General features: G+C 36.3%; 2 protein-coding genes across 2 annotated transcripts in view; one reads left to right on the plus strand and one right to left on the minus strand.

Annotated features, from left to right (window-relative positions):
- Positions 1–15,043, plus strand: part of LOC113063237 (serine/threonine-protein kinase MRCK beta-like) — a 492,601-nt gene that overhangs the window by 181,807 nt on the left and 295,751 nt on the right. The gene's annotated exons all lie outside the window — the stretch shown is intronic.
- The window catches only part of LOC113063236 (ubiquitin carboxyl-terminal hydrolase 24-like), a 57,114-nt gene that overhangs the window by 34,175 nt on the left and 7,896 nt on the right, over positions 1–15,043 (minus strand). The window contains exons 2-11 of the mRNA XM_026233482.1: positions 8,381–8,549; positions 8,220–8,287; positions 7,965–8,108; positions 7,000–7,122; positions 6,555–6,590; positions 6,370–6,435; positions 1,420–1,485; positions 727–801; positions 235–393; positions 27–141 (exon numbers count right to left, since the gene is read on the minus strand). Coding sequence (XP_026089267.1) covers positions 27–141; positions 235–393; positions 727–801; positions 1,420–1,485; positions 6,370–6,435; positions 6,555–6,590; positions 7,000–7,122; positions 7,965–8,108; positions 8,220–8,287; positions 8,381–8,549 — 1,021 coding nt within the window. The remainder of the gene's footprint in view (positions 1–26; positions 142–234; positions 394–726; positions 802–1,419; positions 1,486–6,369; positions 6,436–6,554; positions 6,591–6,999; positions 7,123–7,964; positions 8,109–8,219; positions 8,288–8,380; positions 8,550–15,043) is intronic.

A 15,043-nucleotide genomic window follows, 5' to 3' on the forward strand; every position in this document is an offset into this window, starting at 1 on the left:
TTGAACTGATTTAGGGACTGTCTTACCTTCCAAAGCTATTGACAGAACTGAGTTTTCTACCAGCCAGTCCAGGAGTCGATCTGTGTCGATGGCGTTCTTCACAGTCTTGGAAACTGTGCTTTCCTCAATGAGTTTCGTGACCTATCACAACACAAAGAGAGCGTCAACTTGAAGAAAGAACTCAGGCGTGAACTTTAAGCTCCAGAGAACTAATATGTGGAAAGGAATTTGAACCTCTTTGAGGGAGTTCATTTTGGCACTGAAGTGGGGTGTCTTGAGCATTCGGAGAAGGATGTCCAGCCGAAGGTCATCCACGACGTTCACCAGCTCCCGCTGGAAACGCATGCAGAGGAGCTTAATGGCCGACAAGAGCTCTGGAATACTCACCAAACGCTTTAGAGAGAAAGAGACATACAAGGGTGAGCCAAAGTCTCTCAAACATTACAGAAATTTTAAATAGGATGATTTTCGATAATTTAAAGCATGGTACTGTACTTCAACATATGAAAACCACAAATCATTTTCACACTGAGGAATATGTACATTTTTTTCTCTCTCTGAAGAAAAAAAAATCCCTTAATGAAAACAAAATGCACTTTCATTAATGAGGGTAAAAATAAAAAATAAAAAACTTTGACTGACAAAAATGTCTGAAACAGGTTTGTTACACTAAACTCTCACACTACAAAACCAAGATGAAAGAAGAAATGCATGCTGGGCCCTCACCTTGTCTTTCAGGTCTTTCTCCTCCAGGTTCTGCACATATGTTATCATCTTATGGATGACTGGGTCCAACATGGGCTACAAAATACAACAAAACCAACCACTTCAAGCTAAAGGTCACTTTGCAGAGCGTCCTTGATATTTCTAAATTTCTCTTGTAACCTCAGTTCAAAAGCATGTTGATCCAAATGTATTCTTTAAAGCTATGTCATTCACACCAGGTAAATCTGATTATACATAGAAGATATCTAAGGTTCTACAAAAGTATGGAATAATGTAACTATTGGAGCAAGAGGGCGATCAAGAGCCCAGAGTGGAGAGGATGTTAACATGCTACCTTCCACATAAGTAGATAAACAGACATGAAATGCTGATTTAAACTAAAATAATTTTATGATATGAAAAAAATGTAATCCATCGGTCTGTTTTGTAATCTATCTGCTTTTTCAGATTTCAAATTGGTGTCTTGAATATCTAACTAAAATGAACCTAAAAAAAAAAAATTTGATTTATTTACCTAGATAAATAAAAAGATGATTTAAATAAACTTGTCAGCCTAATTAACCCTCTGGAGTCGATTCACGCATATACGCGTTATGAGTCATTTTCTCCTGACTTGTCTCCAGAACTTCTGACCAATCAGAATCAAGTATTCCAGGGTTCCGTGTAACAAAGATGATCTGTGGAGACCCTCACCTGCACCAGGCTGGAGTTGAGGTATTCTGCACACACACCGAGCGGCTGAACCAGAGCTGATACACACTGAGGGAACACATATATACACTCTACTGTAAATGGAACCTCAGAAACAAATCAGTGATTAAAAAAAAAAAAAAAAAAAAAAAAAAAAAATGAAATACATTATATTTCCCTGATAAAAGCTAATTGTTTGTCTAATCTGGAGACATGAAACAGCTTCAAAGTGTAAGCAAACTCTTAAAGGAACAGCTTGACAAGAAATGAAAATTCTGTCATCATTACTAACCGGCGTGTTGCTTCAAACCTGCATGACTCACTTATGGCAGTAGCATAAAAACAGTTTCTCGCTGTATGACAAAGTGCAATGAAAAGATTATTTAAATTTTCAGCATTCACGTTTGGAATGACATAAGAGTTAATGCACCAACCCTCTACATTGCGAGTAAATCACTCACATATGCGACTACATTTTACAATATGTGACTAAATGATGTCTATCGTTAGCCATTGGCTGATAAATTCTTAGATTTTACTCGCCAGTGTGTGTGTTCAAGCCAAGACTATCATACTATTTATACTGACTGAGGGCTTCAGAGTTTCGCTCTCCATCAAGCGATCTGTACTTTTCAGTTCATCTCAATGGACGCACAGCACACCTGTATTTGACGCTCTGTAAACTCTGTGTGAAGGCGCATGACTCGCCATTGCTTTGCTGATAGCGCTGTTTCTTACATATGCACAGAGAGAGAGCGAGAGTCTTACCACGCTGAATGCGTCACATGTAAACTATATTCTTTGTTGTATTTTCCTGTCAAAATAATGGAGTTCATTTAGAATTATTTAGCTTTTTAGAACAAGCAGAAGCCGGTTTCTCCGGTAGTGGGCGGAGCTAATGCACAAATGGCAATTTCATTGGCTGGCGCTGATCTATTACCATCCCTGTTTTGATTTCAGCAAATCAGTTTGACCGAACGCAGACAACGTGATTAATATTCATGAACCCAACAATATCTTAAGCATCGCCACCAGCCTTAAGTTCAGTTAAAATGACAAATAGGCATTCATACATGGTTATCAAGATTTAGTTCTAATCACTAAAGTTCTGTAATAAAATATTGCTTAATACCATAATATGATGCTTGTTTGACTGATTAAGAAGCTAAGATTTAAGAAGCTGTGCCATTTTACAAAGATAAGCTGATGGGAAACATATATATGTGTGTCTGGCGAGTAAACTGAAAAATTTACTAGCCAATGGCGATTATATTGCCAAGGTGTGCGAAGAGGGTTGTACATGAGCAAATGATGACAGAATTTTCATTTTTAGGTAAACTTTTCCTTGAATGGCCAAACAGAGGCACCTGATTAAACAGTAAACCATAACTACAAAATCAAGGGTTTTATACAACATTTACACAACATCTCTCAACCGGCGTACATCTCTTTAGAGATAGACACCAGCACAGATGAATCACTCCTCTGTTCAGCATCAAATGACTTCTCATCCACTGGAGAGAGTGAATAAATCAGTCCAGTCAGTGGAGGAGAGGAGACGGCATCCATCTCTCGTTTTCTCACTTTTATTGACTCTTACCCTCGCTACAAATTAAATGGTAACCGTAGCAGGGCATCCCTTTATGTTTGAGATGAAAACATCCTTCCTTTACGTGGCCACAGCAGGTTGTATGTGTCCCTGGGAAGAATTCCTTTCTGAATTCCTTCCTGTTCCTGTGTTAAGGCCATTAATATGCAAATCCTAAATCAAAGCATCTTTTCCCTGTCGCCAGCACCATCTCTCAGCCCTGGCACACAGAGCATGCTAATGCGAAACCAAAAACAAGGCGACTTCACAGCTCCAAGACAAGAGGAAGCATTTACACGCTCGCACTAAAGGGGGAGCGGACACATCGTCTGTTCAAAATAATGAAGCCGTCAAACATTCTGAGAATCTATCTTTCGGTCTGCCTTTTTTTGTTCGTTTTTTAATACCACGTCTATCAGATGAGATTAGGAACTTGTTTTAACTAACAAACAAATAAAAACATCAACACTGATTGTAGTAAACTTTAAATTAGGGCTGGGGTGAAGGAATTTCCCCTTGCGGTTATTCTGAGTGGCGCCACGGGAAAGTCTTTGAGTGAGCCGTTAAACCGTTTATTCAATTATATTTTCAAAAACACTGATTCATTCAAAGAGAGATGGAATGAAACATGCTGTTGAAGTCATATGAACTTTGAGCACTACTTTAGAAGGCTCAGCTGACCAGCAATGCGTCAATGCTAAGACAGAGATTTTGCTTTCCTTGGACATGACAAAAATATAAATATATATGACTTGACACGAAAGACAGACACAGGTAATCGCACACGCTCAATCGGTCGGTTTAGGCTTGTTAAGTGCAAATCTATGGAGCCTCTGTACAAATCTGCATGGTACACATTATGTTATCATTACTTATTTAATATTCAGTACACATGCGGGAAGTATAAAATGGGAAGGGCGTAACATTACGGAAAAATATTGCGTTTGCCGCGGTTCTTGCATTCATCTGTGGTTGGCACGTCAATAGCCCATTATTGTGATATTGGGGTTATCGTGACAGTCCTACTTTAAACCAAAACAAAACATCTAAGCCAAGCAAACAAAAAACAAAATACAAAACAAAAAGAAAACCACAAAACCAAAGTTGAAACACAAAACCCAAACCAAACAAAAACATTAAAGCTGCGGTAGGGAACTTTTGACGCTCTAGCGGTTAATAAACAGAACTGCTTGCGTCTTGCGGAAGAACATCGTAGCCGGATCTACTTCTCTCTGTTTATGTCTATGAAGAATCACAAAGGTACTGGGTTACTCCGCCGCGGTTTCCCCGAAGCAATCTAAAATAGTCCGAATATAAACACTTATTATAGGTGCACCCTAGTGATTCAGGAAAAAGCCAAAAACACGGTTTGGAAAATGGATTCATGGTGTACTCGCTTATTATATAAATTTTTCTACATTTTGAACACAAACAAAGTTACGGACCGCAGCTCTGATTGGTTGTTTTCTTACCGGGAGCGGTCCGTAACTGCAAATGGCAATAGGACACTGGGAGGAGCCAGAGGAGCTTGATTTTTTTCACAGATTATCTGTCTCATATTCTACTGTCAGGACATAATGACAGGTTTAACAAACATGTAAAAAATATATATTTACAAAAGTTACCTACTGCAGCTTTAAGTAACAGACAAAAAAATATCTAATATTTTTTTTTTTAATTAGCACAACTACTTTATCAAAATGTTAAATAAATAAATAAATAAATAAATAAATAAATTACGATTTTATCTAGATGAAAAAAGAAAATAAGAAATTAGATAACAAAATAAATCTAGATTTATTTAGAACCTAACCTTCACACAATGCTGAATCGATGGAAATAAGATATAAGCTTCATTGATTATAACGAAACGTGAGATTGCAATAAATTGAAGTGAAAGAGCTTTTTTTTGTGATTATATGGAAACGCTATTTGCTCGCTTTCTAGGCTATAATAAATTCAGAATTGATCTTAAGTTTTGTTTTTACATGCTGCGAACAGAACAAACTACCACATACCCAGTACCTGAGCAAAGTTTCAGGAGTGACATATGTCCTGCATCATTCAAATAAATGCAGGATTCACTTAAAAGCGATCAGGATTAGTTGCTTAGCCTATATCTACCACCTCGTTGACAGACAAGTATTTCAATGGCATTGAAAAATTGCTCCTCATTATAACATAAGGCTCACTCCAACATATGTTGTGGTTTTCTGTTTATACCTTTCTCTTGTAATAGTGTCTAAACCAGTACAGTACAGACTTTCCTCCGTCTCATCCATTCTGCTTTTCACTTCCTGCCTTCCATCCGAATTTCACACGTCATCAGAATCACGTGATTAGAAACAAGCTATTGGCTCACAATCAACTTGTGTCAGATGTTTGACAGCTAATCGAGCATCCCGTCTATCTCTACCTTCTATCCGTCTGTCCTTGTAAAACATTAGTTGGTGTTTGAGAGTTGTGTGGTAGAATTTTTTGCCATTATCCCACAAACCCCTTTTTTTTTTTCCTCAGACAAGTGCACCACCACATTCACCACCTTGATGAGAAATATCGAGGAATATCTTAATAACTGTCCTGAATGTGCTTTTTTCCCCAGCCGTATGAAGGTGGAATCTCATGTTCTCTCTCATCCCCCTGTTCTTGTCTCTTTCTCACTCTCTGCTGTGATGAGGATGCTCTCCGTGATGGTGATAAACATCCTGAGCTCTTTAGCACACATGCTATAATAGAATCTGCCCTCGTTCAGCTCGCTCTCTCTCTTCATCTTCAGTCATTCTGCCTCTTTTCATCCAGACAGCCATACTTTGATGGATTATCCATGAATTATCCATTCATTTCTTTGCAATTCCATTATTATGCTAACAGGTCTCTCAACCCAAAGATAGCCAGTCCTGCTTTTATCTGGGACATTTAAACTTGTAGCCTGTACCGAGTGTGCAACCAGCAGCTCTTTCACATTTAAGGTGTAGAACAAGGATATTTTTTTGCATTTTTTGTTCCTTTTTCTTTGCATCACAATTAAGTTTTACCCCATTTCAGTAGAGTTTGCTAAGAAATCATACGAGGAAATAACAGAACATTGGCAGAGTTTACATTCAGATCTACAATAAACAAGCTTTGAGGAAAGAAGCCGCATCTGTGTTTACACAGAAATCATAATTACAGGAAACCACGTATTAGCTCAGCCATTTCTGTTGCTTGAGCTCAACTTAATATAATTACGTCGCATTCGCTTCACAAGGGATGCACCAGAATTTGAGTTGACACGGATTATAATAATTACTGTCACACTGGACATTATGCATTAAATAACGATTTTGCTTTACATCAGTAACATTTAAAGACATCCAGAGTCTTACCCCAATCTCTAGCTCTTCCTGGTTGAGCTTGCACTGAATAGCTGTGAAGCCTCCCATCTCTCCAAACTGCAAATATAAGCCAGAGACATATTCACAGTCATCGAACACCACATAGATCTGTCTAATGTCAGCTAATATAATATAATATAATTCCTTCTACCACTGTGTGTTACTTAAGTTCTTACCCGATTCACCAAGTCCACCAGCCAGCCGTGAGGTTCCTGGTCCAATCAGAACACGAAACATTAATTTCACGCAAAACCACATAGTATTTTTTCCATTTATTCAAGTTTTTAACTTTGCATTTTATCTTAAGAGGATATACTATCCTTCATGGTGTAAAACTCAATTACTTAAACATATATGACTCCTTATTGCTGTGCAGTTTCTTGGTTGCAATGCAGTTGTTGCCATCAAAAAGAACCATTTCTTAAACATAAACTTCCTGATTCTATCATTCACTATCCTCCCCTCAAACATGGACACTTTTGTAAAAGGGACTTCTAAAGAAAAAGAAAAACACTGCGCCACTATTTTGCTGAAAACCAGTTTTTTCTGTCCTTCAGCAAGGACTGTCAAGCCAAAAGCACACGTAGACACCCACACACATGTACTGTACACTTGCAGTACCTTCTGGTAGCTGGAGCTGGGAGAAACAGCGAACATGCTGTCCTCTCCAAACACTTCCGCCCAGTTCCTCTGACAGGCCTTCATCCGATTCTTAAAGTGATACTCATTATCAGGGTTAAAAGCCTGTCAAAAAAAAGTACAGGGAAACAAGTTAAGCCCAAGATGGTATGAAGCCCATGCTTACAATATATTTTTTGATGACAGGAAATTACACAACTCTCATAAGATTATAATAGATAACCAAAGTTGAGTTTCTTCCTTCTGTTGAACATAAAAGAAGATATTATGAAGAATGCTTGTAACAAAACAGTTTCTGGTCAGTTGCTATTATTTTTTTGATAGCTACTGACAACTGTTTGCTTCCCAACATTCTTCTATTTTGTTTTACCAATACTCAAAAGAAAGAAACACATACACACACACACACAAAGATATGTAAATATTGCATATTATACATGAAACATTTATGTATTATGTGTATTGTATTAAAAATAACATTTACGCATACAAAAAAAGTTATATTTATTACTTGCTTCATATAAGTTGATTATTTATTTAATTTAACAAAAAAATCCATTAAATAAAACTATTTGATGAACATTTTGTGACAAACTTATTTTTACTAAAATATTTCTAGAATATTTATCTAGAACTATTTTAGCTACCTTTTTTTTTTTAACAACATTTTAGATACTTTTTAAAATTCCTTTCTTGGTGTATTTCTTACATTAAAGTTTATGAATCTACTTGGCTACAATAACTGTTTAGTTAAAATGTTAATTTGCTAAAAATATTAATTTCCGGAAAAAAAAAGATATACATCAATGTTAATATTATAAAAATAGATGGGAAAACACATATGAAAAAAAAAAATACTTTTTTTGTTGTATCATCCAGTCTTAGTCTGATGTTTTGTAGAAGCGAACCACAGTTACTAGTGTGTAATAGCAAAAGGGTGTGTGTACCATAGTGAGAACTCCCATGAGGCCGATGGGTATCGGATCCTGTTTGACTCTCTCTGCGACCAGATCCACCAGCAGCATCAGCATGTTGTAGATGCCCTCGTGAATCTCTGTTCCCCACTTGTGCACCGCACTGGACGTCAGCAACTACAACATCATTTAACACCTTCATTTTTAATCGCACCGTTTCTAACAATTTATTACAATCTCCTGAGAGCTTTTGTGTTCATATGCCTGCTTATTCAAACAAATACACACCTTTTTGAAGGCTTCAGGCATGCAGCGCTCAACAAATCTCTTACAGTTCTCATCTGCATCGGCCAGGCCTACAAGTGAGGAAATGAGATTTCAGATGTGACTTTTCTTTTTCTACAGATCCCAAATATCCAGACATGTTCTAAAAAGCCGTTAGAACTCACCCAGTCTGGCCAGGCAGGTGGAGGCGATGAGGCACTTGCCGAGCGATTCCTCTCTCTTGTACGGGATGGACCAGTGATCAGTGAACACTCTGCTCTCCAGCTCATACAGATTAGTGGTGGGAAACTCCATACTGGTCCCAGAGCAGTTTCCATTCTCATCATTACTCCTCTATAAGAAACAGAAAGAATGTGTCACAATACGAAGATTTGCAATTACTAATTTTTCATGTATCACAGGCTCTTAAAGCTATTACATCAGTTTGGGGCCAGGGTATCAGGCTCAGCGAGGCTTATAAAGTTATTTATGATAAAAAATATAGTTAAAGAATATAGTAATATTGCCAAACATTATTACAATTTAAAATAACAATTTCTATTTAAATATGATTTAAAATGCAATTTATTACAGTGATGCAAAGCTGAATTCTCAGCATCATTACTTCAGTCTTCAGTGCCTCATGATCCTTCAGAAATATATGCTGATTTGGTGTCATAAAGATTTAAAAAGTCTTTAAAAAGTCTAATATTTTTGTGGAAAGCATGATATATTGTAAGGTTTTTTTTTTTTTTTTTGATGAATAAAAAGTTCAAAAGAACATTTATTTGAAATATTTCTTTTCATATATATATATATATATATATATATATATATTTTTTTTTTATTATTTTATTTATTTTTTTATTATTTTTTTTTCACACACACATATGCATATACATACATACATACATATATACATATACATACATATATACATACATACATATATATATATATATATATATGCATATACAGGATGGATTGGTCAATAGAAATCCATTCAAAAATACTAAAGAAGGGCTATCAGACAAACATCTGATAAATTAGCTTGGCTAATATCTATAAGACCTTTTAATCTTCATTTCAAAACGAGACTGACAGATGTCCTTTAGCATCTTGTGCGGCTTCCACACGTCTCATTTTAAACCGAATTTAATGTATTATCCACGTCATCTGTTTCACATTCATAATTAATGCTGCAATCTGGAGCGCGGTTTCCCAAGAAACTAGCGCGGAGGCTAGCAGCACAGATTTGTTGTTGTTGGGTGGAGTGCAAAATGAAATTCTGATTTCTGAGGCTATTTATGTTTATCTTTGCTGCAGTTATATTAATTAATCAGTGTACACGCTGCAGTAGATTACTGTGCTACCGAGGACTTCGTGTACAGGATTCAGGAAGCACTTCTACCAGAGGAATATTAGTATACAAGACATATGTTTGCCCTTGAGTGAGTGGAATAAGTCAATGTACGCCTGGAAAGACTGAGCACAAACACACAGTGAAAGTCACCTTCACTCTTTCCGTTGCTCAGGGGAACGTCAGATGTCTATGCCATTCCCAAAGTCCGGAAATCAGTGATTTTCAAAGTCAGAGAGGGAAAAGCCAGATCCGTTTTAGACCTGAGATTAGGAGTGAATGCCTCTTTGTGGGCAGGGTCTGAGTTCAAGGGTTAAATTAAGCTTCTTTTGACCTGACTGAACTTCAGCTGTTCCTATTTACTTATTAAAGAGCCATTATGAAGCAGGTTTAACTCTAAGCTGAGCTCAGACTGAGAGGAGCGACTGTGACAGAGATGTTTCATTGAGCTTCAGGCTTTGACTAGACTTCATTGTGTTCTATGAATGATGACAAAACACATTCACGCAGTAACTTAAACCATCTGACCAAGCACGAAGGCGAATCTTGGTTATAAAGTCAACTTAACATGCCACTCTTGCTTTACACAAGCCGATGTTGCAGATCAATTTCATATTTCAAGAACAGCCTCTTCACAACTATTAGACTGTTCAGCAAGTAATGTTCCTCAAACATCACAAATCTGTGCTAAATGAGCTCTACTACATCTGAATCACTTTTTAGTGGCATTTTGTATTTTTCTGCATTTGTGTTTATGTATTGTCTACTGTACATTTGAGCCCAGTAATCACACTCTCTCTCATCTGCAGCAAAACAACACCGACTGCAGGGCCAGATATGGTTACATTAGCAAAAATTCACTTAAACTTTCAGGCAAGAAAGGACTATTTTCGATCGATAGTATAGCGATATATGAAGCACCGCACTTTCAAACCCAGCAACCTTTCTTTTGGTCAGCTTGGCAAATTCGCATGGCCAACTTAAACTTCTGCCCAACATTTATTTCCTTCCATTTAGTTGTTAGGACAAACTTTATCAGCCAGGCTTATTTCCAAAATCATCTTCTAGACTAAATACCATGTAAAATGAATGGTACACTAAATGCAATTCAAATGAACATTTTATTATTCAAGCAATTTTAAAACGCTTCAAGCAAAAGGAAAAATCGAAAGACAACAACAACTCAATTTGTTACTTACACACTGTCATGAGACAGTTTTCTTCTCACCTTAAGTGTCCACATAGAACAATAGCTTCTCAGACAGCAATTGAGTACTGAATTGAGTTCTATTTTGCATCTTATCACGCCTGAATGGAAAAAAAGCCAAGAAAATTATATGAGAATGCTCATCTTGCCAAGTTCTCTTACACAGTCTGTTGGAGAAAATCAGATGTATGTCAATATATTAGATCCATGCATTAGGTCTTAAAGTGACAGCATCCTTCTATAGTATTTCTTACCTGAATACTACTTATAGAACTACCTGAAAAACGTGCTTATTTATAGATTACTATTAGTTTTTGCCGTGGTATCAAAATTGCAATCGAGAATTTTAAAATTTTACTGGTGCCTAAAATCATGCTGTTATAACATCTTTATTTATGAGAAAACAAGGTTACATGGGGATAAAAACAACAAAAGCAATTTTTTTTTTTGAACCATTATGGTGTACTTATAGTTTAAATACATATGTACCGTATTTTCCGGACTATAAGTCACAGTTTTTTCAATAGTTTGGCTGGTCCTGCGACTTATAATCAGGTGCGACTTATTTATCAAAATTAATTTGACATAAACCAAGAGAAATCATTATCGTCTACAGCCTCCAGAGGGCACTCTATACTTCTCAGAGCTCCAGTAGCATACACTAAGCAGCGTAGAGCGCCCTCTCGCAGCTGTAGACGGTAATGTTTTCTCTTTGTTCTAAATAAATGCGACTTATAGTCCGGTGTATCTTATATACGTTTTTTTTCCTCATCATGCCATATTTTTGGACTGATGCGACTTATACTCAGATGCGACTTATAGTCCAAAAAATACGGTATGTAAATATATATTAGAGCTGTCAGATGATTAAACGTGATAATTTGTCTTTCAGGAAACATGCAAGCATCTTCTGATGCTTCCAAAGGGAAGGACTAAATGAGGAAAAAAATTATATAAGAAAACAAATAAAACAAATTTGGACATCAACATCATCCTGTTCAAAACTAAGCCTTCGCCCCCAGCTCTTAATGCATCTTGTTTCCTTCTGGGGCATGAGTGAATGTTTGAACCTTTTTTAATAGTTGTGTTTGTGTCCCTCAATTGTCCTCTGTGTGAAAAGATAGATCTCAAAATCATACAGTCACTGCTGGAAAAGTTTCAAATATGCAAAAGATGCTGGAAAACTGAAGAATCTGAAGGATTTTCCTGAAGAACAGTGCTCAGTTCATGAACGACCATCACAAAACAGAAAAACAGTCATGGATCATCCAGCTAGCCACACACAGTATTAAGAACCAATGGTTCCCAAACTTTTGAATGGGGTTATTTTAATAATTTCAGTTATTGTTTTCTTGTGGAATAAATGTAAACATCTTTTGAGTAAAATATCTTACTCAGGACTACTAAATAAAAAAATAACATGCATTTAGTAAGATCTCTCGTATTTTATTAAAATTATTTCAATTTTCACAGATTCTGCAAGGGGTTCCCAAAATTTTGCATGACACTTTATATAAATAGGCTATATTAAGTTCATATTTGGCATCCAATCCTTTAAAAGTGACAAATAAATGTTTGTTTGCAGTGGAAATGAGGTGTAAATAAGCCATCATGAATGAGTTATGAGTTATCTACATGATCTCATTACAACAGATTCTCTGCAACAGAAACATTAAACAGCTCTAGTTCAGCGATTGATTCATGAAAGATCTGTGCATTTCTGTTGACTGAGTCTGACAGCTGCTTTGTTATGGAGAAATAAGTCGCGGTATGAGAGTAGAGACCGCGCTGGGAAAGCAGAAGAGAGGCAACAGGAACAAATCACTTGTTCTGTTCTCTGATGGAGGAAACCACCACCTGCACTATGAGGACCTCGGAAGAGAGAGAGAGAGAGAGAGAGAGAGAGAGAGAGAGACAGAAATAGAGACCACGGAAGTATATTTTTATACATTCATAATGCAACTGATCAAAAGTGACAGTTTATAATATTACAGAAGAGTTATATTTCCAATAAATGTTGTTCTTGAACTTTCTATTCAATAAGGAATCCTTAAAAAAAAGTATCGTGGTTCAAAAAAATAATAATAATAATTGCTCAACTATTTTTAACATTGGTAATAATAATAAATGTTTCTTGAGCACCAAATCAGCATTTATGAAGGACAATGCATATTTGAAGGATAATATCTAAAGGATCATATGACACTGAAGACTGCAGTAATGGCTTCTGAAAAATATTTAACCTCTTTTTGTTTTTTTTTGTTTTTTACAATATTATCAACTAAACTCATGACCACAATATTACAGTTTACTGTGTTTTCGATCCATTAAATACAGCCTTGGCGTGCATAGAACACTATACTTTTAAAATAATATAATATAATATAATAGTTGAGACCAGTAAGAATTCTGAACACATCTTATTATTGAGCCCTGCAAGCATTTATGTCTTCATGCTTGTGTACGGTTCTTAAAGGTCAAGAATCCCATCTAGTCTAGCATAACAGTGCCTCTTATTCTGGAAATAAACAGTATGCAAGTATGTAACTAAACACTTGTTATGTCCTAGTCTGCATTTCAACGCAGGATAAAGTTTACTGGCATCGATGGAGATATTAATAATTTTGCTGTGCAAACATTCTATGTCCATTTAGAAGCCTGTGTTTCGAACAAACACAGTGACTCTAGGGCTGGGGTGGTGTTCATGTGCAATGATCTAAAGAGACGAGAGAGAGTTTGTGTTGTCAGGAGGCCTCTGGCCTTTGGGGTGATGTAGGTTCAAATGGCACATTCCAAACCTGTTGTCATGGTACGAATGGGGTGAGGTGTGTGTGCAAGGCCCATTGCCTGCTAAACACACAGCCTCTGAGGGTTCGAACCCCCCCATGTGTGTACTAATTGCTCATATGCCTGTATGGCATCAGTGTTTTGGCAGACCGAAGTGTTTGCTGCCCATTACCTAAAATGCTGATCTTTATTCCTAATGCACCTCTGCAGCTGTGCATGCGATTCTGCAAGTTGCTTGTTGTTCCCCCACTGCACTGCGCAGTGCTGGGCAGAGCGGCTGGGTAACTAGAGACCCCCTGTATGTACCAGTACCCTCCAGACCAGGCCTGCTGGATCTATTTATAGTCCTGATCAGACATGTGCCGGTATTCGGTAATGCGATATATTGCGGTGATTAATATGCACAATATTGTTATCGTGGGTACTTCTAAATACCGTGAATAAATAAATATACATTACAAATTATTCAGAATTCGTAATGCATATTAATAATAATATTCCCATCAGCTGCTTAAAATGCACAACACTGCTGTATGCTGCTTGAAAGAGCGCATGCGCTCTGATGTAAACAAGCACGCATGAGAAGCACATGGAGGAACACGTGAGAGTCGCTGAATGAAAGCACATTCACTCTCTGACAGCAGATGGCGCTAAAATGCAGCCCTTACCCTGTAAACCCCGTAAATAAAGCAGCTGCTACTTTCTAATCCATATTTAAATAATTTTAAATAGTCATTCAGATTTGTGTTTTCCCTATGGTGTTTATTACAGAGCCAACAACTGAAATATTTAGACTTAATAGGCTATTTATCTTCAAACATTTTTTTTTTTTAATCTGGACTACAAATGCCCTAGATATTGTTTGAATGTGTTTTGATCCTTTATTGTTCATTCACCCTTTACATTATGGCTTCATTACTTAAACTGCCAATGAGAAATTATTCTGAACATTCATTAATCTTAGGTATTCCAATATTTAATAACACATTGTTAAAACTGAAAATTGCAACCGTTTTATTTAATGAGCTAACATGAACTAAGATTTGTATTTTTTTTTTTAAAAGATTAATAACTTCTAAAGTAATTGTAGCTATTGCTCAGCTATTAGCTGTGCACTTATTGAATGAGCACTATGTGATGTCCGAACTGATTACACTATATTTTATGTATTGCACTGTATTTTATGTAAAATCATTTTCTATTTTTAAACTGTCTTAAATTCATTTTAAGTCAATTTTTAAATCATTTTCATTTTTCAAGTTCTTAAATTGCTTGTTTTATTTTTGTGATTATTTTTCTTCATGATTTTCTTTTAATTTCTTTTATGTAAAGCACTTTGAATTACCATTGTGTACGAAATGTGCTATATAAATAAACTTGCCTTGCCTTGAATGTTAATGCATTAACTAAGGTTAAGTAATGAGGTCTTATTGTAAAGTGATACCTATAGGTCTTTTTAGTTCTTTTGCACTTTAATGTTTAAAACATTAAACT

The sequence above is a fragment of the Carassius auratus genome, chromosome 45 (genome assembly GCF_003368295.1).
Source record: "Carassius auratus strain Wakin chromosome 45, ASM336829v1, whole genome shotgun sequence".
NCBI classification, from domain to species: Eukaryota; Metazoa; Chordata; class Actinopteri; order Cypriniformes; family Cyprinidae; genus Carassius; species Carassius auratus.